Source organism: Daldinia childiae (assembly GCF_008694065.1).
Source record: "Daldinia childiae strain JS-1345 chromosome Unknown Scaffold6, whole genome shotgun sequence".
In the NCBI taxonomy this organism is placed as follows: Eukaryota; Fungi; Ascomycota; class Sordariomycetes; order Xylariales; family Hypoxylaceae; genus Daldinia; species Daldinia childiae.
This window is the reverse complement of record NW_022984647.1, coordinates 179,012-201,295: the sequence shown is the minus strand read 5'-3', so window position 1 is coordinate 201,295 and position 22,284 is coordinate 179,012. Positions and strand designations below refer to the sequence as shown.

General features: G+C 46.6%; 3 protein-coding genes across 3 annotated transcripts; 2 read left to right on the top strand and 1 right to left on the bottom strand.

Moving 5' to 3' along the window:
• Positions 1-93: 93 nt before the first annotated feature.
• On the bottom strand, positions 94-5,624 carry GL218_05968 (uncharacterized protein; the record flags this gene model as incomplete). The annotated part of the gene is made up of 5 exons (XM_033582662.1): positions 94-745; positions 859-1,450; positions 1,536-1,739; positions 1,855-3,809; positions 3,865-5,624. The coding sequence occupies 5 exons, from the start codon at positions 5,622-5,624 to the stop codon at positions 94-96; spliced, it is 5,163 nt and encodes a 1,720-aa protein (XP_033434086.1).
• Positions 5,625-6,259: 635 nt separating this feature from the next.
• On the top strand, positions 6,260-8,137 carry GL218_05967 (uncharacterized protein; the record flags this gene model as incomplete). The annotated part of the gene is made up of 2 exons (XM_033582661.1): positions 6,260-6,777; positions 6,853-8,137. 2 exons carry the CDS (start codon positions 6,260-6,262, stop codon positions 8,135-8,137), a joined length of 1,803 nt encoding a protein of 600 aa, XP_033434095.1.
• Positions 8,138-20,870: 12,733 nt separating this feature from the next.
• On the top strand, positions 20,871-22,202 carry GL218_05966 (G1/S-specific cyclin CCN1; the record flags this gene model as incomplete). The annotated part of the gene is made up of 2 exons (XM_033582660.1): positions 20,871-21,062; positions 21,171-22,202. The coding sequence occupies 2 exons, from the start codon at positions 20,871-20,873 to the stop codon at positions 22,200-22,202; spliced, it is 1,224 nt and encodes a 407-aa protein (XP_033434094.1).
• Between the last annotated feature and the right edge of the window lie 82 nt (positions 22,203-22,284).

The window sequence follows — 22,284 nt, the reverse complement described above, 5'->3', positions numbered from 1 at the left end:
CCGACAGCACATCGCACGTCCATTGATAGATACTAAAGCATTTTCGTTTCAAGAGCCATTATTTTGTTTTACTCTCTCTCTCTCTCTTCAACTCTAATCGCGACGCGCGGCGGGGAACACAGCCGCGAACTCGTTAGCACCGGTGCAGTAGATCCAGACCTGGCGTGGCGTCGTGGAGCCGGTGAACGTGGGTGCGGGCACTATGTGCGTGTAGTACTCGCGGCCCGGGGGTATGCGGATGATGCAGCACAGCTGGACGTGGTGCGGGTTAGGCCCATCCTCGCGGACGTAGTGCTGTAGAGCAGCCTCGGCCTGCAGGATAGTAAGCCCGTAGTGGTTTTGGTCCTCGACGGTCCGGCTCGCGCCGACGAAGCAGTCTGGGTTGTCGTACGCGGCACGCAGGGCCGAGGTCGCGGGCAGCCAGAGAGCCTCCTGGTCTTGTAGACGCATGCTGAAGGAGATGGCCTGGAGAGCGCCATCGAGACCGAAGGTTGGGCCTAGAGGAGCCCAGCCGTACGGGAAAGCACGCTCTAGGGCCTGTTGGTCGGCGTGCGGGTTCTCTGCGCTTTGGGTAGGGTCTAGGGTGGGCTCTGGTGGGTGCGGCGGCTGGACGACGCGGCCGGTCTTGGCCCGCTCTTCGGATTTCATATGCGCGTCAAGGCCAGGGAGGGGCGTGTACTTCCAGGGTCCGGGAGGGTCCGACGTGGAGTCCCCTAACTGTCCGGCTTGCTCCTTCAGCCATTCGCTGTATGTCATGGTATTGGTTTGGTCAGTCGTGGTGGTCTGACCAAACAAACCACCACCTTTAACCGGCTGTGGAGATGGAGTCGGGATTTTGCCAAATGGATTGACAGGTACCGTTTTAGGTCCAGGTGGAACCGGAGGTCCAGGCTGGGGTTGAGGAGCCGGCTGAGGCTGAGGGCCGGGTTGGGGCCGGGGTGTAGGCTGGGGCCGGGGTGTTGGTTGAGGCCTGGGTGTAGGTTGAGGCCTGGGTACAGGCTGAACTTGAGGCTGAGGCTGGGGTACAGGCTGAGGCTGGGGTACAGGCTGGACCACAGGGCCAGGTTGGGGCCGAGGCCGAGGTACAGGCCGGGGTGCAGGCTGGGGTACAGGATAGTATTGAGGCCCAGGCTGAGGTTGGGGCACAGGCTGAGGCTGAGGTACAGGCTGAGGTACAGGCTGAGTCTGGGGTACAGGCTGAGGCTGAGGTACAGGCTGAGGCTGAGGTACAGGCTGGGGTTGAGGAACCGGCTGGGGTTGAGGAACCGGCTGAACCTGAGGGCCGGGTTGGGGCTGGGGCTGAGGCTGAGGTACAGGCGCAGGTCCGTACTGAGGGTGGTCCACGGGGAAAGGCCGAATACGAGGTGGTGGTTTATATTTCGGTCGTGGAGCAGGTGCTGGGGGGTCCGACGTAGTCTTGACTGGCTGGGGCCTCGGGGTAGGCCCGGGCCTAGGCGTAGGGTTAACCGGAGGTGTTGGATCTACGGGCGTAGGCGGTATGACAGTCTTCGGGGTCGGAAGATGAGTGGGTTGACCATCGTTGACTCCGGTGCTCACCTTCTTAGTAGGGGGAAGGATAAAGTCAGCCGGGATCTTGCGCTTCCTAGAGGTGCTGCGAGGGATGTCCGAATCGCGAGTCGGTGGCAGCAAGGGGACTAGAGGCTCTTGAACATCTGTCATGGCCTTGTAGGCGTTGCGTATCTTTCCCCATAAGTTAGGTCGAGGCTGGGGGTAAAGCACTATGACAACCTGTTAGCATCGACGACGTGGAAGTTGGGATGTTTAATAAAAAATATTTTATGATTAGGTACGTAGGTGATTAGACAGTGTATGAGGAATGTATGTATGACTTACCGCTTTCAAGTTTACGACTGAGGACGACAGATTGTAGAAGGGTCTCGGCCATAGGAAAGATGGCGGGACCTGGCATGAAACGTTCCTCCGGCTTGGTGATCGGTACCAGCTGCGGCCGACGCCCATTGCTTTTCGGTGTTTTCGGTGCTGTTTTTGTCACCCCCATGTTATCAGCGTCGTCAGTATGAGTAACTGGTTGTGGTTGTTCAGTTGCTAGGTCCACTGGGGTTTCTTGAGTTGTCTCCCGAGGAATATCTTGAGGAATATCTTGTGGAATATATTCAGTGGTATCTTGAGGAATGTCTTGAGGAATATATTCAACGGTATCTTCAGGGATATCTTCAGGGATATCTTGAGGGATATCTTGGGGGATATATTCGACAACAGGTGGTTGAGGAATATACTCAGTGGTATCTTGAGAGAACACTTGAGGGATAGCTTGATGAACTTCTTGGGGAACGTCTTGAGTGAATACTTGAGTAAATGTCTCGTTGGAGATCTTTGTACTTGAGGAATGCTTTGTCTGGTTAGGATCCTTTGTTTGTTCCAAGATCTCTGTCCGTTCTGGGCTCTTTGTCCCCTCAAAAGGCTTTGTTACATTTTCCGAAGTCGTTGGCTTTGTTCTCGGACTAAAAATCCAACGATTGTCTGGCCAAGGATACCATGTGGAGCTCAGAGCTCGTCGGTCTACTACTCTTTCGGGAAACCTAGGCATTAGTATGCCGTAGGTCTGATCTGGAAGGCTTGGTTCTTCTCTAAACACTTCATCTCGTCGTTGCTTGATGAGTTCTTGTAGACGCCTATTCTGGTGATATACTGGCCAACGCAACATGTGGAAGAAGACCCCGCGAGTATACGGGGCTTGATACCGCCTCTGCGCCTCTGTAGCCCATTTGAATAGACTTGGCCGTTTATAACCGCTGAGTATTTTGTTTTGTTTGAATTTGCTGTCATTGATGTAATAACCTGACGAATCCTCGAGAGCCTCAATACGGCCGGGGTACATTGTGTTGCGATTCTCGACGCAGTTTTTAATGATGCCTTCTCGAATTATGTCTGCAGCATTGTGATTCATAAACTCACGTCGCATAAGCCCGTCGGAGTCTACTTTGTGGACAACATCCTCTATAGTTGGCGGTAGGAACTCTATTGGTCCTACGCCGTTCTCAATAGAAAGATGCCAATGCTCGTAAGCCTGTGTGAAGGCCTCCGTAGAAATTGCTTTCCACTCTTGGGTCTTTTGGGTTCCGGACGCGCTATCATACACTGAGTACTGGAGTGTGCGTTCAATTTCCTCAATGTGCGCTATTGTACGTCCCATTCGATAGGCGAGGTTTCGAAAGAACTGGACAGTCCTTTCTGGGGGCGGAAGACGACGGTGTCTATGGGCTTCCTCGCGGATTTGCCTACGCATATCATCTGTGATTCTCCCAGCTGACAGCTTTCCTATCATCTCCCAAGGAACGAGATCAGACCAACTAGGCGCGTTGCGTCTCTCTTCCAATCCCCCCTCAGGATACGAGCCTCGAACCCACCCAATCTCGGGTTGAATTTGCTTCGCCAATAAGTCGTGACTACTAATTTCATCATCTACTAATTCCTCGTCTTTATTTCCGGAGTAATTCTTGTAATAGTCCTCGTCGTCCTCGTTGGCGTCTTTAGTACGATCGATTGTACTTGCTGCTAACTTGTCCGGCAACGTGTTGTCTCCAAGATGATCAAGGATGTGTTTAAACTCATCTCTTGCAATAGGAGTTTTTTGCCCACTGAGCCCATATTTATTTTCTAGATGCTCTACTATTGCATTTAGATACAAAGTCTGGTTGGAGGCAAATGACTCTTGGTTTCTGTGGCGCCAATAGACACGATTCTCGGGATGGATTACGTATTTAGGCCGTACGATAAATGTATCCCATTCTTCCTGAGGCTTACTTGGGTCTTTCGTCTGTATATATCTGATTCTCGTTAATAAACCTCCTGACTTAAAATAGTTATAGCAATTAAACTTACTCGACTCGACCTAGGTTACTAAGTATTTCCAGTTGGTCCATAGCTTCACCACGTGTGAACTGATACGTCTCATTTGCATGATACTTTCCGGCACCTTCACCACCATTAATATATGCGAGTGCCTCATCCAGGGTTGGCCTTGTCTTATTCTGCCTCTCTTTCCACTGATTTACATCTGGTTCAAAAATATCTATCCCAGCTATCCCCGGACTGTTGGATGCGCCTGGGTTGTTCAGGAAATCCTGGAGGCGCTGGTCGAAAAGGATAGTAAGATTCTCCTCCGGTTGTAACTCGGGGTCGCACATGTTCTCGGTGCGGGAGGGCTGGCAGAGATATCTCAACCAGGCCGCGTCAGATTCGTCAAGCAGTAATATAGTCGGGGGTAAGTTTAGAGAAGGATCTAACTCGACCCAATCGATCTTTTCCCTCCTCATGATATCTGGGCGGGCTTGCCTACGGGTTTCTGCCTCGTCGGGATGCCATTCCGTAGTATTTCCCGCCGGGTTAGGGCGCCATTCTATCCCAGCTTGGATATCCCTTAGAATAGCCAGCAAGAAGGGCCGGGGAGCTATACCGAAGGCATCCTCTAGACGGCTACGTAGACGTCTCAGATATGCACCCATTCTGAGCCAGTGGTCATTATATACCGAAAGGCTTCTATTGACGTAAGGGCCTTGGAAGTTAGCGGGTAGAGCAGCTCTTTGGAAATCCTTCCAGTTTTCTAGGTTATAGCGACGGCGCTGCCAGCCGGCTAGGACCTGGATAAGTTCCTGATGCTGATTATACCAATACACCCAAGGATACGGCTCCTTAAGACTCTTATGGACCTTCTCTGGGGGAAGTGCCCGGGGCTGGTAAACTACCTCCTCCAAAACCGAGTTAGGCTGTTCGTAGGGCAAAACTACTCGACGCCATGGGGTATTGAGAATTTTATTCTCGTAGTTGGTGAACATGTTTAAGCATTGTTGAAGTGCAGCTCGCTCCCAACCTCGTGCCTCGTAAAATTCTCTCAGGTTTTCCATCTTTTCATCTTCGGTGAGCTCATCGTTGGAGTTCTGCTGATCATCATCAAACACGGTAGGAATCTCATCAGCAAGTCGAGGTGGGAAAATCCTACAGGTTTCCCCAACTCCACCCTTGATGCATTTTTCATATATCTCATTTTCGTATCTAAACCCGTTAAAAATACGCGGGTCATAGGTACCGGGTTTGAGGCAATTTTCGAAGTAAAGCTCCTCGGCACTCTGATAGTACTCAACCGCTCTGAATCCTCTCGCAGACAAGTCAGGGAATATACCGTCGGTTTGAATCTCGCGCAATTCATCGTAACGCTTGTGCTTGTTTCGCATTCTCTCGAGAGCAGGCTGGATAAGAGATTGACCAGGAAAATTCGGAAGACGTTCAGTAGTACGCTGGCCAGGTATGATTTCTGATGTCCAGCGAGTTGCACCAGATTTCCACTTCTGATATTTCTTATGCACGTCGACTATGATGAGCGCATCATCCAACGCCGCACGCGTGTAAGAATCATCGTAGCCGAGATCGCCTCGATGACGACCCTGATCAGCTTCATCTAGATATTTGATGATCTCCTCAAACCGACGATCCCATTGTGGATGTTTGTAAACGTCTTCATCGAGTAGAAAGTTTAAGATCAGGGGTAGCATAATTCTAGGATCCTTCCCGTCAGGACCTACGGGTACATCTGGCATAGATTTGTCCCAAGGATCATCATCGGTCGTCGGTTTTGGTTCCCCCATCGTATGTAGAGCGCCGTTTCGAGCCACAACCGTTCTAAACTCTCCGAAATAAAAAAAAACAGCTAATAAGAAGCTCTATAGCAGTTTACAAAACGACAACAAGTAGTGTATCTAGTGATTCCAGTTTACCGAGCAAAGCTCATTGTCAGCTAGAACGTTTCGTTGATAGATTGTTTGGGTGGGTGCTTAGCGTGGAGTCTGCCAGTCGACCACGACAGATGAGCGAGAAGAAAGAGACAGGAAGATGGGCGAAAATTCCGCTCGCGATGAACAGGTTAGAACCCCATGTTCTTGTCTTCTCTTTCGAGGAATTTTGTGGTTACCAGGGGCAGAAGCTAAACATTCCAGAGGCAGCTTTTAGCTTTCTTTCACTAAAATCCGATTTCAACAAAGAATGCTATTGTACGGCTAAATCTCATGGCCAAGGAAGGTAAGACAAACGCACTAGATGCTTGAATCCATCAGTTACTTTCCGTTTGCGGTGCTAGAGGCGTTCCCATTCTTTGCAAGCCAATAGTCAGCACTGCCAGAGAGCACAGCAATCGTTTGTGACTTTATTACAGACACTAATGAAGAACCTTAGATGTGATCAAAAATTAAAACACTCTACAATTTTATAGAACAAGTAAACAATAATGACTGATGATAACCAGTTGCCGGAGTTCCCAGAGGGAACTCCAGATCAACAAACCGAGGGTGGGCCGTCTCGGGGCCGCGGACGAAGTATACGAAGGACTGGAATGCCAGAAGAGGAGCGCAGAGCTCGGCAACAGCGTAGACGTCAATTCCGCGCCCGATTTAGCTCTGCAAATAAAGATAAGCGTCATGAAGAGACAGGAGATGGAAAAGCCGATATTGGCGATTCAAACACTACGCAGGCAGCAATTGAACAAGAAAGTGCGGAAGATCCAACGTCAATAGAGGCCGAGGGTATCCAGGAGCGGAAGCCTTGGGAAACACTAGTTATCGGGACCTTGGGGGAGAATTTGAGTTACATCGAAGAAAAGAATCGTGAGATCGAGCGACAACAATATATCGTAAGACACCACCAGAAACATTCTCCGCACGAAGTTGCACATAATCAGAAAATCCTCGATGAGTTGATACAAGAGCGATCGGAAATGAAGGACGATGAAGAAAACAATATGCCCCAGTAAGTATACTTTAAACCCTCATTTTCCAAAAAAAAAAAAAAAATTTTTTTATAATAACTAATAACCGCTCATAGAGATAAGCGAGAAGAGAAGAAGCGTATCGGCGAACGACTGGACTCGCTGAACTGGGCCCTCGATACTTGTCAATGTGAAGATGAGGAAGTCAACATCCGAGCTGCCATCCAAGGGTATCAATCTGGGGAGATCCTATATTCGAACAATTTTACACTCCTCTACGGTGGACATATCGTTGATGTCTGCCCCTCATACCAATCCTTCTGCGTAGACAGGCAGGAGAGGTTAGACAGGTACTTTGCAAGATACGGACCCGGATGGCTCTGGCAAGAACCTCCGTTGGCTGGCCCCGGCTTCGAGGTCATGGCAAATAAGGCGCTGTGCCTCAATCAAGATGAGAGCAACTACTTTTTCGGGAGTTATTTGGTGAATATGCGATTCGCTGTTGATAGGAAACATGTAATGAGAAAGACAGGTAGAGGCTTCGTTAGGGGTATATCAATGTTGAAGAGTTCCGAGGTTTCGTGTTGCTTCGAGACACTCCTCGACAGCGGAGCAACTATCCCCAACTTATCCCTAGGGGATCTTCGGCGTCTGGACATCGACTTTAAGTATTACGCCGCGCAAGGTGTCACGAAGATCCGAACAGTAACTGATACCCAAGAGCGGAGACTCGTCGAAATGCGAGTCTCGGTGTGTTCAAAAGACGGCGCATCACTCGTTGGAGAAGGCGATCAGGCAGTATGGCCTAGCGAATCGAGGCATGTTGGAGGCTTCGCTCCGGTCTGGATTAATGAAGGCGCATCGGGTTCAAACTTCAAAGAGCGTCTAAGCGGTATGATACCGTTCGAATCATGCTACATAGGGTCGGCACCGACTACGAAGGAGATATGGCTTGGGGAAGATCGCAGAGACGTGTTAGGTGCAAGGCGCATGCCGTCGCTCTTGCGGTATGATAACGAGAAGCAAGTCGGGTTGAAGTATCCAGAACACTTCCAAAAATTGCGGGCCGAAGCAAAGACGCCGGATCAAGTGATATTCATACATAAGCTCGACCCGGCAAAAGGAAGAGGATCGACGTTCATCGACGCAGATTGTCCAGGCGTTCGCGGGAAGAGCGAGTTAGCAACCCTGGATAGAGAATTCGACAAAGCTAGCCAGCGAGTAATCATGAAAGCACAAGAGAAGGTAGTTTTAGAGCCACGCGCAGGAGGGCGATGGGAAGCTAGGAGAGAGAATCCTGAATGGCGACAGAGATTCCTAACCATTAGGGATTTTTCGAAGCCGAGCTATACTGGCATTGGAGAGAAGCGGACAATTAGACGTAAGTTTGGATATAGGTAGAAAGGATCGGGCATAGCGAAGCAAGATATATGTTGTGCTAAGTGAATGTAGAGTAATATCGATATTTATATTGTATTGTTTTTATAGATTAACTAGTTAGTTAGTTATATGAGATTAGCAAACCGTGGCACTATATCGCATCGCCTCTCCCTTTCTCTCTCTCTTCCCCCTTACATGATGAAGAGAATGAATGAAATGACTTGTGGTCGATTAATATCACGTGTCAATAGGAATAAATACCTGTTGATAGAGGCAAAGGTAACGGGAATGAATCTGTATGAAGTACCCTTTACGGCGCTGGCAACTGTAAATTTGAAATACTACTTCGTACCGGTAGTTATGAACTTAATTATGCATATAATAAAGTCTCTACATGCTCGTCACGTCGTAGTAAAGGAACTACATAATATTCTACAAGGAAAGATCTTCAGGAGGATATAATAGCTCATAATAGCTTGCCAACTTGGATACCTCATATACATACATAGTTTGTAGCTCATGGCGCCCTAAATAAATTGCAACCTGCATAACCGAAATCGCCCGGTGACGACAGCACAGCGCTCGGAGATTATGAAAAGATCTTAGTAGCTACTAGCTCGCCAATTAGAGCCCCGGTCTGGCTTTTCTTGACCTTTTCCTCCGTTACTACCTATGTAGATATGTAGTTATGTAGATGGCAGGAGAAAAAGGAAATGTACCTGAGGTAGACTTGCCCTTGCGTTGGGAAAAAAAGACCAGTTTCTTTCTTACGAACCCAACAGTCTGGATGCTATGACAAATGAAGTTAATGGGAAATAGAATATTAAATACATACCTAACCCTAGGTACCTAATGTATGCAGTGACCGGAAGAGCGGTACCGTCGTATTTTCTCCTATTTGAGTATCATTATTAAGATTTATTAGCAGTTAGCTTCATAGCGATATTAGATAGGCTATGGTCATTCAGCCCCTGTCTAACTATCTAACTACAACACTCCTTACCAACTTATTAAGGATACAAATGCAGACCTTTGAGCCCGCGCAATAGTGTTGATGCTTATTCGCAAAATCCTACAGCGCGGGTGTGTTCATCTCCGGCTGTTGATTGATTCGGTGCGGACGCTCGGTGAGAAGCAGGATTTTTTTATTTTTTTTAACTGATCAAAGCGATCTTAGATGTCTGGGCTCATACTTAGCTCGAAACGGGTGAGGAGGCGTATGGGCTGTGGGATGATGGCTTGCAGAAATTGATCAGCTAGACTTACCCAACTACAGGGAAGAGGGAGAGAAGAAAAATCTTGGCGCGTTTATATGGAGATCACAATTAACAAAATACCTAAGACGCGTAAAGAGGTTTTTTTTTCCTTCTTTTCTTTTTATCTTTTTTCTGCAGCTTCTTGAAACACTTATACTAAACTCTTTCATCCGGGCTAGACAGGTCTTAGTTTAGAACTTGTCTCATAAGAGGTATGATTTAAACTACATACATATGTACGGATCCTACTAACTACTAAAAAATACTGCAAGAGTTGCATGAGTTGTGGACTGCATCATGCTGCATCATGCTGCATCGTGCTATTAACGCGACCGATACCAAAACGCCAAATCGACGCGTGCGGAGAATACTATGTACCTACACACTTTTGCCTCCGAGGGGCTGGATAGATATAAGCCATCTCGTCATCGTGTATTCCTTACCCCACTATAAGCCTAAGCCATGTAGGCTTGACTTTTCCTGCATATCCATGATTCTATCAGGGTCCATTCTACTAGTATATGTAAAGCGTAGTATTTACAGAATCATGAGACTGTTAATGACCACATATAGACCCATAGAATTATGTAGGAACTACGGCCTTACTATGTAACATCGAGCTCTTTTCGGAAATCTCTTAGTCGTTTTGTACATCATACAGCTACTCAGAACGCTATATTTGATTTACTACCTATGTACAAGTACGAAAATAAATATTGATGATAACTTCGATCTGCTGTACCAACGCTACCAACGCTACAAAAAGTATTTTATAAGTTTCTCCACACAACTAGAGCAAACGCCGACAATGATTGACATTCTCGAGGCTGAGGATCATAGATCCTGTATGTTTATACGTAATTTCTTGATAATGCCGCCCAGGCATATTATTACTATTGAGGTAATTACATCGTATAGTTACAATAAGTGCATATGGTTAGATCAGGAGCTAATGCCGACAACTTGCAGAAGCAAGGTCGGCTCACATAACGAATAGGAAAAACCGGGTCAACTCCATCCTTTGGGGTTAGTAGAGCGCGGGAGGCAGCTGAGATATATACACAGCCTCGAGGGGCAGTAGGTAATCGCTAAATACTGGTTGCCGATTATTCCTGTGACCGATGTAAAAGGAATGTAAAAAGAGAGCCATGAATAGATATATCCAGGTTGTGATGATGGTTGGATGGTTCTTTTTTGGTCGCTTGCTAAGCTGTGACAAACCTCATTGGCGTATTATCGAATCACCGATATAGAGGGACCAATGAGAGAACGTATGGCCCGACAAGTTTGAAGCTGTCCGTGTCGCTAGTTGATGAGACCGGTACGTAATTCGGGGTTCACGAGCGAGTTATGAGCCCGACTAGGCTAGGGTTTCCCCGGACTGGGAGCCCTTGGGTTTCGGCTAACTTGCGTTCATCATGAGATCTAGACGCGTCCCGAAACTAGCGCGTGGTTTTTTTTTTCCTCTTAAGGTCTCGCGTTATCCTTGTTTAGGGTATTTCTAACAAGACGATCCCACCAGCCAATCGTTCAATAAGGAGCTCCGGTCTCGCCAAGAGCTCACAATATCTGGAGACAGTGTTTGCTCAGCTGTTAAGTGGAAACGAAGAAAGATTAAGAATAACGACAACCTTGTATTGTCAATTGACTCGCATTCCGTCGGTTGAGTTCATCATTGACCACATAGAGCTCAGAGACTAGTATATGCTAAGCTACGCTTGCGTATTGGTAAATTCTCAATCGAAGTCATCACTGCTAATAGTGGTGAATTTCTCGACGGGTACATTAAATGTACCTACCTAAGCGGATCGAAGGTAAGTATCATGTATAGTACCGAGAGAACGGTATCATCATTGATGATTAGCAAAGGTCTAGCCAGAATTAGGAAAGAAAGAAAGAAAAAGTCCACCGGGCAGCAGGCTGAGCAACAAGCAGAGCAACAAGCATGATATGATATGCTTGGCGGAGGCACGGGGGTATGGGACCGCTGTGTTCTGTAAGCGCTTAGGATAGCCTGCCTTGCAGTCATGCCGTCTGCGAGTAACATCGTCAGATCAGAACGAAGTGCGATGCAACGCCGGTAGGCCAGCACCGAATAGCTTATTAGGCAGATGTCGTTTGCTATCTAAGAGCGACACCACTATGTACGCGTCGCTTTGAAACATAACGACTGTTCCGCAGATGGGAAGTAGATGGATGACTCCCGGTTTTTTGCACGTACCCAATCCAGGTTGTCCTTGTCACTCACGAGACTTTGCATGCTTCGTAGCTAAGATCTGCTTGGCGATATGCCAAATCATATCTGCTCGTTGCCGTTGGCTATTGGTTGGTGGAAATTGGTGGTAATGTCTCTCGAATGATTCCGTGGTATCTGAGAGTTCTCTAAAACGAAGGGACCAGGTATTGTATCGTGTAAGAGTACATTACATATTGCTAATAATGGAGATGCGCCCACCCTGTTACAATATCCTTGGCTGTCGGTGATCGTTTGTAACAAACGGTTGACGAGGTTGACGAATAGGGAAGATGAAGGGTGCGCAAAAAGCCTCACCTTCCGTGACGAACAGTTAACTCCGGTAAAAATAAAAAGGAAACGAATCTAGGAGTACCTAACCACTTACATATACCTATGTATGTATGTAACGGAAACTGTGATATATGATTACCTAATTAAAGACATTTGGACGAGGGTTAGTAACGGTACTTTGCACAAGATACCTATCTAGGTAGGTACCTAGGTATTACTAGTATTAGGTAAAAGATCTGGGTTGCATTAGATTGTTTTTATGCGTTCCACAGTTCCATCCTGGCGGAATCACCAGCCTCATTGCGGCTTGACCCGAGAAAGTGGGCTAGGGCTTCTAGATCATCCATCGAAGCATTGTGTAACAATTAAAGTTGTATGATTTTTTTTTAATAACTACCTTAGCCTAGGTGATCAACTACTTTATCCTAGGTATTCCTCATCATTACAAGTCCATGTTACTTGCTGTTGGTGCGTATTATTTACTATTTAGGTATCTAACTAGCTAGGTATTCCGCAAGCGGTCTGAGCACTGGAGCAGACCCCTAATTAGACCATGTCGTAAAAATCACGTTGCATCCTTCACCGATTCCGAAGCAATATCGGGAATCAAGGATATCCTTACGACAGCGCACAGTTGTTAGAACAGTCACTAGATCAAATTTGGTCCCTCGGATGCACAGTACCTACGCCGCCCCAACCTCACCCTTATTTTAAAGAGGAAAAAAAAGGGTATCGACAGCGCTACTAGGGTTGATCCAGACCCTTTACTACATATCATCGCGGTAAGGCCGGCTCCCGAGAATTTTGCTGCAAGTGCTGTCGACCAGGAAACCGGAGAGACTATTTCGTTATGACCGTAGTAAAGAGGATCCGTTGGTAAGAAAAATAGCATCTAACGTGCCGAACCCATCCATGGATGGTCCCGCGGCCCGCTTCATGACTAAAGTGTTAGTTAAAAGAGCCTCTCCCATCGGTCCTTTGTAAAAAGTTTGCACCTCGTCAGCGGAGCTCCTTAGAGAATCTGTCACTTGGACCCATGTGCCTAAATATTCTATACTGGTGCTTGGAGGGATATTTGAAGAGTCTAGCTTCGGTAGCTCTACAACTAAGGTGGGCAAAGCGCTTTTCGGCGTGGAGCAGACCCGTTTCGCTATTCTCTATGATGCCATGAGGGGATAATCTAGGCCACGAGGTAAGCCTGACAAAGTCAACTGCAAAGTCTGAGGAGGACCCGAGTGATTGTGACGCCGCACCCGATCATACATAACTAAGGTATGCAATGTAAGTATGTCTGGTACGGAAGCAGATGCGTGGGTATAAGCATGAAGCTAAAAGACAGCGGAGTACGGAGCAGACAGTTTGATCACTTAACCTAACTGTCAGTTTTAAATCTAGGGATCCTGTCTTAGTTCCTCACCGCTGGAACCGAATCAGACGCATTAAACACCGACCTGCTGCTGTAGAGTTGTTCGGAAAGGAACGTCATCATCGCCTAGAAGCAGGGAGGTCCATTTGAGAAAATAGCAAATCGCATCTGTTGAAATCATAGAAATGTATGTTTTCAATGCCGCTAGTTTGCCGACTTGCATAAGCTACTTGCGGTCTGTAAGATCTTTCGGATAATTCAAACTATCTGTCTATCGGTCAAGAGTTCATACGGTGGACCGGACAGCTTGCCGACCTTTTTACTCCTTTGATCTTTTTGATAGGAGTATTTTGTTGAGGTTCGGAGCTAAGGAGAAAAAAAAAAGGTTATATCGATTATTGCATGTGTATATAATTGTACAAATACGTCATTATCAAATTTATGTAAATGTTAAATGTCCCCATTACAATGTGTTAGTAAGAGTACATATATGCAAGCTCGCTTGTTACTCGCGTGGAGGATGCATCAATGCACAACTGCGGACCTTAGTTAAATGAACACTGAAAGCGCTAATGACGAACGCGATGTATGTATAGCGCACAGTGCATACCGGCGTTTGCGGTAAGGCTGAGCTAGATCGACGGACGGGTGGGGGTTTCTTCCGAAGGACAAACCCGTTTTTACATTCTTGACGGTTCTGTGCTGCAGGAAATAACGACTGTTTTTTGACAATCCGTAAATTCCTTAACGTTGAATAATCTGAGAGGGGGCGTTATAGGACTTGTTCCCTCAACACCCTCCCCCCCCCTCTCGCACTCGTATATGCGGAGATGCTCTATCTAACCTAAGGACATCAGTAAAAAAAAATCCCCCCTAAAAAACCAGAAGCAGTGGGAGCTAAATGCGCTACGTTATACTAACTTCCACATCAGGTAATATATCCTTGCATGTGGCTTGCGCACTTGTGGCGTCTGCAACTTTCCCCCTACCTATAATAAGTCCTGCATATATGAAGATACATAATGTACCTAAACGGGAGATATTAAGAGAATTTGAAATGATTGAATGTAGTTGTTTGAAATACCTGTATATTGTTTTTACCATTTTGAATCCATTTGATCGCGTTATCAGGAAAATCCTTTGCAAAGAGTAGAATATAGAATACTCATCATGCAGTTGAGATGGAGGGAGAAAGGTACCCATATGTTTCAGGAAAACAGCTCTTCTATGGCTCTATTGGCTCTCAGCTCGTCTTCCACGTTTGCAGACAATCTGGATTGCTTAAGACTGTTTACGTATTGTCCCGTATTGGAACACATACATTGATATTCCGTAGCTCTTCTAGGTAGGCAGAGTGATGTTAGATATGATTGGTTGGTTGATTTACAGCAGGCTTATCCCGCCATCCCGTCATCCCTCTCTCTCTGAAGTGAGGGGCACGTTACGGTTTCTTGCCGATAAGAGAAAGTGATATTCAAGATGCCGTCTCGAATAAGGTGAAAAAAAAAAAGATAAACTGATGAAATGCATCGAGCCACGGAAGTCAGCGCATATAACTTCCTAGGAAATAAGCGGCGTTTTTGCTTAGTAGAAATATGAATGGTAGTAAGATACGATCCGGGCCGCGCTACAAGGCAGCAACAGCAGCAGGCAATGCGTCGGTTAGCATATTTGCATATTAGGCGAATGTCATATGCCTCCCGCCTTCGGCTGTGCAACAGCACGGCTACCGATAATAACTAACTACAAATGCGATTATTTGGTAACACGCGCCGACCTTGTTCTAACTTCTGTGGGATCAAACGCTATCCGTACTATTTACGTTGATCAGCAAAACGCAGTCCTGGTGCTCGCCTTATGATACGAGAAGTGAGAAACCATATCTAATGCGACACGAGGCAAGGGCTAGAGTGGTAAGGCGACAGCTTGGCCGGAAACTTGTATGGATTGTGCCCCCCGAAACTATTATATCCGTCTCTGGTAGTAAGAATAGGAATAGCATTAGTTACCCTATTGAAACTTAGTGTAATAAGACCATAGTAGCCGACGACGTCTTTTGGCGGTCCTTGAAAATTACCGATAATTTATTAGGGCTTATTAGCGTCTATCGAGGTTACGGACAAGTTGACTTCTTATCCTTACCCCCGACCTGTTAAGAGAAGCGTATGCATTACATACATAGGTAGGTCTAGGACAAGATAGAAGGCTTGTGACATCCGGTATCGTCATAATACCATATATTCTATGTAACAGACATTTCATTCTCCACACGCTTCCTATTGCTACATGTACGGAGGCCGGGACGCGTGTGGGGGATGATGGCGCCGTATCGCAGCACCGTGATTGAACGATATGATATATGTATATGATATGTAAGGCCTCGGCCGGTACACCATCAAGATGAAGCAAGATGGAGTTGGACAGGATTGGTTAAGTAGAGCTGGAATCGGTGGGATGAGCAATGAGCTGTCCCACGGGGTGCGGGAGTACAGCAGCTATAGAAGCAATCAATTAATCCAATCATGCCTAGACCTTTCAGCCAAACAGCAACCCACCAAGTCGGTATTATGGCCTTTTCTTTACTGGGTCGGCCTTTAGGACGCCGTCTCTTGTTGCATGCCATGTCTCTCCTATTCGAGGCACTTAAACATGGCCATCTTTTTAATGGTTTGTTGACGTCGCGTTTTGTTTTTCTGGTCCCTCGATCGGTCTGTGGGAGTGGGAGGCTTTCTAACTATTGTATGCCGGCGGCCGTCGATAGCCTGTTCGGCTCCACGGCCTATTCGCAATAATAGTTAGAACGCGATGATCTGACACGGTCGGACCATCGAACACGCATGCATAGTATACAAATTTGCCATAGTTGTAGCATATAGGTAGCATATAGGTAGCATAATAGCCCTTGTGCTAACATATGTAGGCCTACAAACCTAGTCCCCAAGACGGATTAATAGATGGATGGAACAAGAAGGTGTGTTCTGCGTAACAAAAAGGCTCTAGGGTAAGGTGAAGCGTAGGCAGCCTAGTACGGATTGACGTGATGATGGGAGCCGGACGCAATAGGGGCTAGGATCCATTACACATGACACGCATGATAAATTGATTTTCAAGTCGTGTAAGACCGCGTTAGGAGATCTTGATTGGTTAGGGGCTATCGACGATTTGGTTTGGTCGGCGCGACATCTGCCTTGAATTTTTGCAGATTTCCAGATTTCCAGATTTCCATGGGCTGAAATGGCGACACTAGCCCGAAAGGAAGAATCCCTGCTCAAGTTTCTCCTTTGCAGCTCTATGCGAACAGGTGTAGGATTTGCTCTCAAGATTGAGAATAGTTAAGGGGTGATGAAACGGGATGTACGGAATACATATACATATACATACCTTACCTATGTAGGTATGTATGTTAGATATATTAGGTATTTAACTGTGCCATAGAGATCGTATGTATGGTAATTCTCCCCTTTACATACCTGGATACCCAGGTAATAGATATTATTAGCCTTACTAGGAAGCATCATCGGATGATTTGATGATGGCAGACGTAAATTTTTACACGTTTTTGGTGTGCATTAGCATTATTGCTTACCAGGGCACGGCGGATCGACTTCACTGGTCGCATTCCTAAAGACAGATCTGCAGTAATCATATCGAAAGGTCGTTACTTAAAGCTGTACTCTTCATATGTCAACTGACGGGCAGGAAATACTACTGCGCCCTCGTAGCTGAGTCCAATCGAGCTATGATTCCTACTCCTTCAGCTTCAAGCGAAACCTTCAAGCGAAGCCGAGCCCTTGTTAGCAGTGACTTAACACTTTAAGAATTAGGATTGAGAAAGTGTCCAGTAATTTACGTATTTCAGGGGAGAGTTAACGTTAAAGGCAGCGTTAAGGCAGCGTTAAGAATCCGTTATTAAACAGTAACACAGTAAAGCTCTTTGGGTCAGAGCACGCATAAACACAGTGCGATTCCGATCCGAATTACAGGAGCCTCCGTTATTCCACCATTTCCATTTCGAAATGGAACCGCTTCTATCGCGCTCAGTGCCACCTAAAATCTTCTCACTGTGGCGCTTTAGCACTATGTACAATTCGGAGTACTGTACGTTTTTGGTATGCGGAATTATTGCACTGTTCCATGTATGTATCGTCTGAATAACTATACGAATATCTCTAAGTTAGACCTAACAAAATACAAGCTTGCACCTTGAAGATTGACGTGGAGTGTCACCCTATTATCCGAATTATCATTGCCCTGGTCATAATAGCAATAGTTCTATGATGTTCATTCGACAATACTTAGCAGACTATCTAGTGCAGCACATTACTGGTTTCCATCAGCGAAGAGGTGGCCGATAAAACGGCTAACTGCCCTAAAGAATGGCATTACATGCATACGCCTATCAAATCTCGAACTCCAGGGTTCTAAAAGTTACAATGCATTATGCACACAAAGGCGTGTAAGGCCAGATGGTCTATATCGAAGAGACCGTTACGAAACAAACAAATACTCCACGGTTCACTCGTGACGAAGAAGGTCTTGATTTAGTAGACCCCTTACGCATGTGCAAGAATATACAAAGCAAATTGAAACCGTCTACAAGCATCATAGCAAGGAGAGGCTCAAACGAAGTTCGATCAAATTTATAGTGCATACATATACCTATCTACCGATATCTACCATGTAAGTTTACCATGTAAGGCTGGTCCCACGAGACAAATAACCAACCAACAAGTCTTATTAACCCATCCTAAAATATCTAAAATACCTAAAATACCTAATACTTGCATCGTAGCTAAACATTGAAATTTCCATATGCATATGCATATTTGAGTCTGTTATTAAATTCTATATCCCGAAAGTTTACCATACGGTAGCACCCGTAGTAGGCCGTACCGTCCAGTTTCGCGTACACCTCCACGGCAGCCTCCCATCTTGAAAATCGTCAGCACCAAGTTCATTGGGCACTGCGAATAAGCGGTCTGATATTAAGCAGCAATCAGCAGAGCTTGTTTACCGGCTGTCAAACCATGTAGCCCAAAAAGACGGCTTGGGCTTTGCAATCAATAGAAAAATCAACAGTCAACAACCAACTGGCCATGGTTCAAAGCCTTTTGCTAGATTAGATGTGTATGATATGTGCCTCAAGAAACATCCAATCGAAGTAAGCTCCGCTATGTAGGTAGTACACGTAAAATACACACTTTAATGTTTCTATGTACACCGTTCCCGTACGTACGTGGACCCCGGCTACAGATCAAGGAATAAGGTTGAAACCCTACATGTGTAGTGTACGTAGGTACATATCATACCTAAGATACTTCTAAAATTTAGGTACATGTGTACATCAGCGTAGGCAGTGTACAATGTAGGAAATTTGCTTGCTGCTTGCGACTTACAAGGTCTTTAGTTGCAAAAAATAAAAAATAAAAAGGGTGTGCAAGGTGCAGCAGCAGGCTGCGTGTCAGGGAAAGAGCGTATGTACGGAGTGACTGGAGGGAATAAGGACTAGAGGTACAAAAAGCCTGCTGGGGACACGCGAGTAAGCTAGGAAAATGTACTTGTACCTGCAAGGCGGCCGTCGCCAACCCTTAAGCTAACCTTAGCAAATTCTCGAATCTCATAGGCTGTCGCGAGCGCGGTACCTTGTCTAGGCTCATCCTGGCCCCCGGCCTCTTTCCTGCTGAGGCCCTGGGCCCTGTAAACCTGGTATACTTAGTATACTTACCACTGTACCTGTGGATTTTATTACTGGTGCTTTTTTTTTTCTCGCTCTTTCGCACGCCGTTTCTACTTTTTGCGTGGATGCTCTGACCCGCGCTGGGGCCGATGTCTTAAAAGTACCTGTTAAACCAATCCATATCTTCCAATCCTTTTTCATCTCCTCCATCCTCCTCCAACTTGAGGCCATCTCCTAACTCTCTCCTTCCTTTCCTCGTCCTCTTTATCCGATCCATTCATTTTCCTCCTCCACGACACTTATCCTTACTATCGTCTCCTTGTCTATTTCAAGGAGGAAAGGAGGAGAGAGAAATACCGGGCCTTTACGACAGCGCAAGACGAACAGGGTAGAGCCGAGATAATAGCAGAAGAGAGGAAGAGACGCAAGTCAAATAGATGAAGAGAGAAGCAAAAAAAATTTAGGTTTTTTTTTGCTTTAGAACTTCGATAATTTTATCCTCTTCAGAAATCCTTCGAGGTAATAACCAATATTTCTGGAATTCGAATTCCTAGGTCTTTTTTTATCTGACCAGGAATCTCTCCCAATTACCACCAAAAAAACCCTCCCTACCTCAACTTTCATCCCGTTCATCAACCCCCCCTTCTTTAATCCGTCAAGGCGGTTCGACTCCCTCTATCCTGTCCCGTTCTCCATTCCTCGACCGAGCACCCTTCATCTCCTCCCCCTCCGCTCAATTAGATCGCCCCAAGGAGAGTAGTCTTGTCTAGCTTGCTGGGCAGACACAAGGCAATTCGAATCTCCTAATTCTCCCTCGTGCCAACGGTACCAGGAATCTGACTCTGGCTCATCGCAATTACTCCAGAAGAATATCGGTATTAGACTCCACACCGAGTCTACTACTGATTCGAGGATCTCATCCACGAGCCCTACATGAACCCAGTCGCTCGACTATAATCCATTAGAAGCGTGCAAGTGCAAAGGTACGTTTGAGAAGATAGCATTATATCCCCCAAAAAGGAAGAGAGGGGGGGAAAAAAGATTCATATTTTGCGAAAAGTCAAAGATTCATATTCTGATATTGGTTCCCTCCCTGCGCAGGTACATACCGACGGTCCACCTACAGTGTTCCAACGGTGTACTCGAACACTCACGCACGCTTCAATCCGCGCCGTCGAGCAGAAAACGCTTGCCCTCGTGGGACTCGTTAACTCGCTGTTCCCACCAAATTCATTCAGGAATCACTTAATTTCCTGTGATTAATCGTGGCGGTAAGGGAGACCCTTCTTCAGCGAAATTATAACACAGACCAACGTCATTTTGTATGCACGTATGCTGCATTAAATACTCCATCGAGGATCAATTGCCTGCCAGACGTTTTGCTGCGTGCCAGGAACAGATCCCCACATCATTGTCCCTCGAATCAGAATGCTTGGTGTTCTGCCCCTGATCGTGTGGTTCCAGAAGACCGTGCCCTGTTCCGCCTGGCCTGGTTTTGGTCCATCATGTCTCTCCTTGTTCTCAATTGGGTCATTGGTTTTTTACGCTAATACTTTTCCACTCCAGAGCCTTTTACTCGACGTCTCTTTTTTAACGGCCGCACCTCCGGCCCTCTTTCACCTCAACATTTCACCGTCTTTCGGCAGCCATTCGGCCATAGTCATTCCTTAATTTTTTTCGTCTTTTACTGCGTACAGTTCATCACGCTCATTAATATCGTAATAATCGTGTCGTTCGTCCCAGCCGGAATAATACACTCTTTCGACTTCCTCCTGCGACGACCACTCTAATACACTACACTCCTTCCACTGCATCAAGATTCCTGGAGAACCTAATCGTCACTCTTTTAAAGATCACATCCCAGTATTGAACCTACCCGGCGATATCACTCTACCGCAGTTTACTCAACCAATCCCATCACCGTCATCATGGCCTACTCAAACTCAACCGACTGTGGTTTCTTCGTCGAATCCGATGAGCCTCGACAACCTCGAATCAGCATGAAGGATGCGGCAAAGATGCTAGCCCGAAACCGGCAAGAGATGATTGCCAATGAGCTATCCCGCCTAGCCGGCGACGAGTATCTCGAGGATGTCATGCAGCACATGAGGCATATGGAGGTTGGTATTTTAAGATTACTATCCCCACTTATTTCCCTATCCAAGTATCCCAAATAATATAATAATGGTGGTTGGTATGTGTATTCTTATGGCTAACAATCAGAATAGGACGAGACGCTACCGGATGCCAATCTGATTGATATGCAGCGAGAGATCCAATGGTTCATGAGGCCCTACCTGATTGACTTTTTAATCGAGGCTCATGCTGCATTCTCACTCCTGCCGGAGACCCTGTTTCTGACTGTAAACTTGTTAGATCGGTACTGTTCAAAGCGAGTGGTATATAAGCAGCACTATCAGTTAGTCGGATGCGCCGCCCTCCTCATTGCTGCCAAGTATGGTGACAAGAAAGATCGGGTACCCCAAATCAACGAGCTGAACAATATGTGTTGTGGTCTTTACGATTCGGGAATGTTCACGCAGATGGAGATGCATGTCCTTAATACGCTCGAGTGGACTATTGGACACCCGACTGTCGACTTCTTTACGCAGCTTATCGTCGCCGAGGAAGCCGATGACCGCGAAGTTGAGCACATGGCTGCTTATCTATGCGAAATTGCATTGTACCATCGAGACTTTGTTTCTACGAAGCCGTCAATTATGGCACGTGCCTCGCTCGCTCTCGCGCGTGCGATACTTGGACGACCCGAAGTCAACGACGGCGAATGGGATCATGTGGAGAATGTTACGGTCCTCGCTCTATCTCAGCACTTACATCAGCCATCAGTTACGTTGTCAAGGAAGTACTCATCTCACCACCTCTCTCGCGTCTCTGGAAAGCTTGCCGAGTTTCTTGCACAGCAAGCAGCTATTTCCCGTCGAGCGCAAGGTCCACCCTCGCCTCCCGCGGAGCCTACTCTGTCAACGCAGCACCCTAGCATATATAGCACTCCTCAAAAAGGACACGGTGCTGCCATTGGTGTCGCGGACGGATATCTGACGCCACCTATCACGCCCGACGGTGTTAACTTCGGTGTTGTCACAGACCCAATGAACAAATATGTCCCGCCCAGGTGTCCGGTTACTCCTACACCTCAGCCTCCCAATGTGACCGGGTATCAGCAACAACAACAGCAACCTCCCGCGCAACAGTACTCTAACTACTCGTACGAGGAATATAGTGGCCCGATGGTCTCGTGATGGTTGCCATAGCTTGGACAGCATCTCTACGGATTCGAAGTAGATTCACCTTATCAATTCTATCATACGAATAACTCGTTTT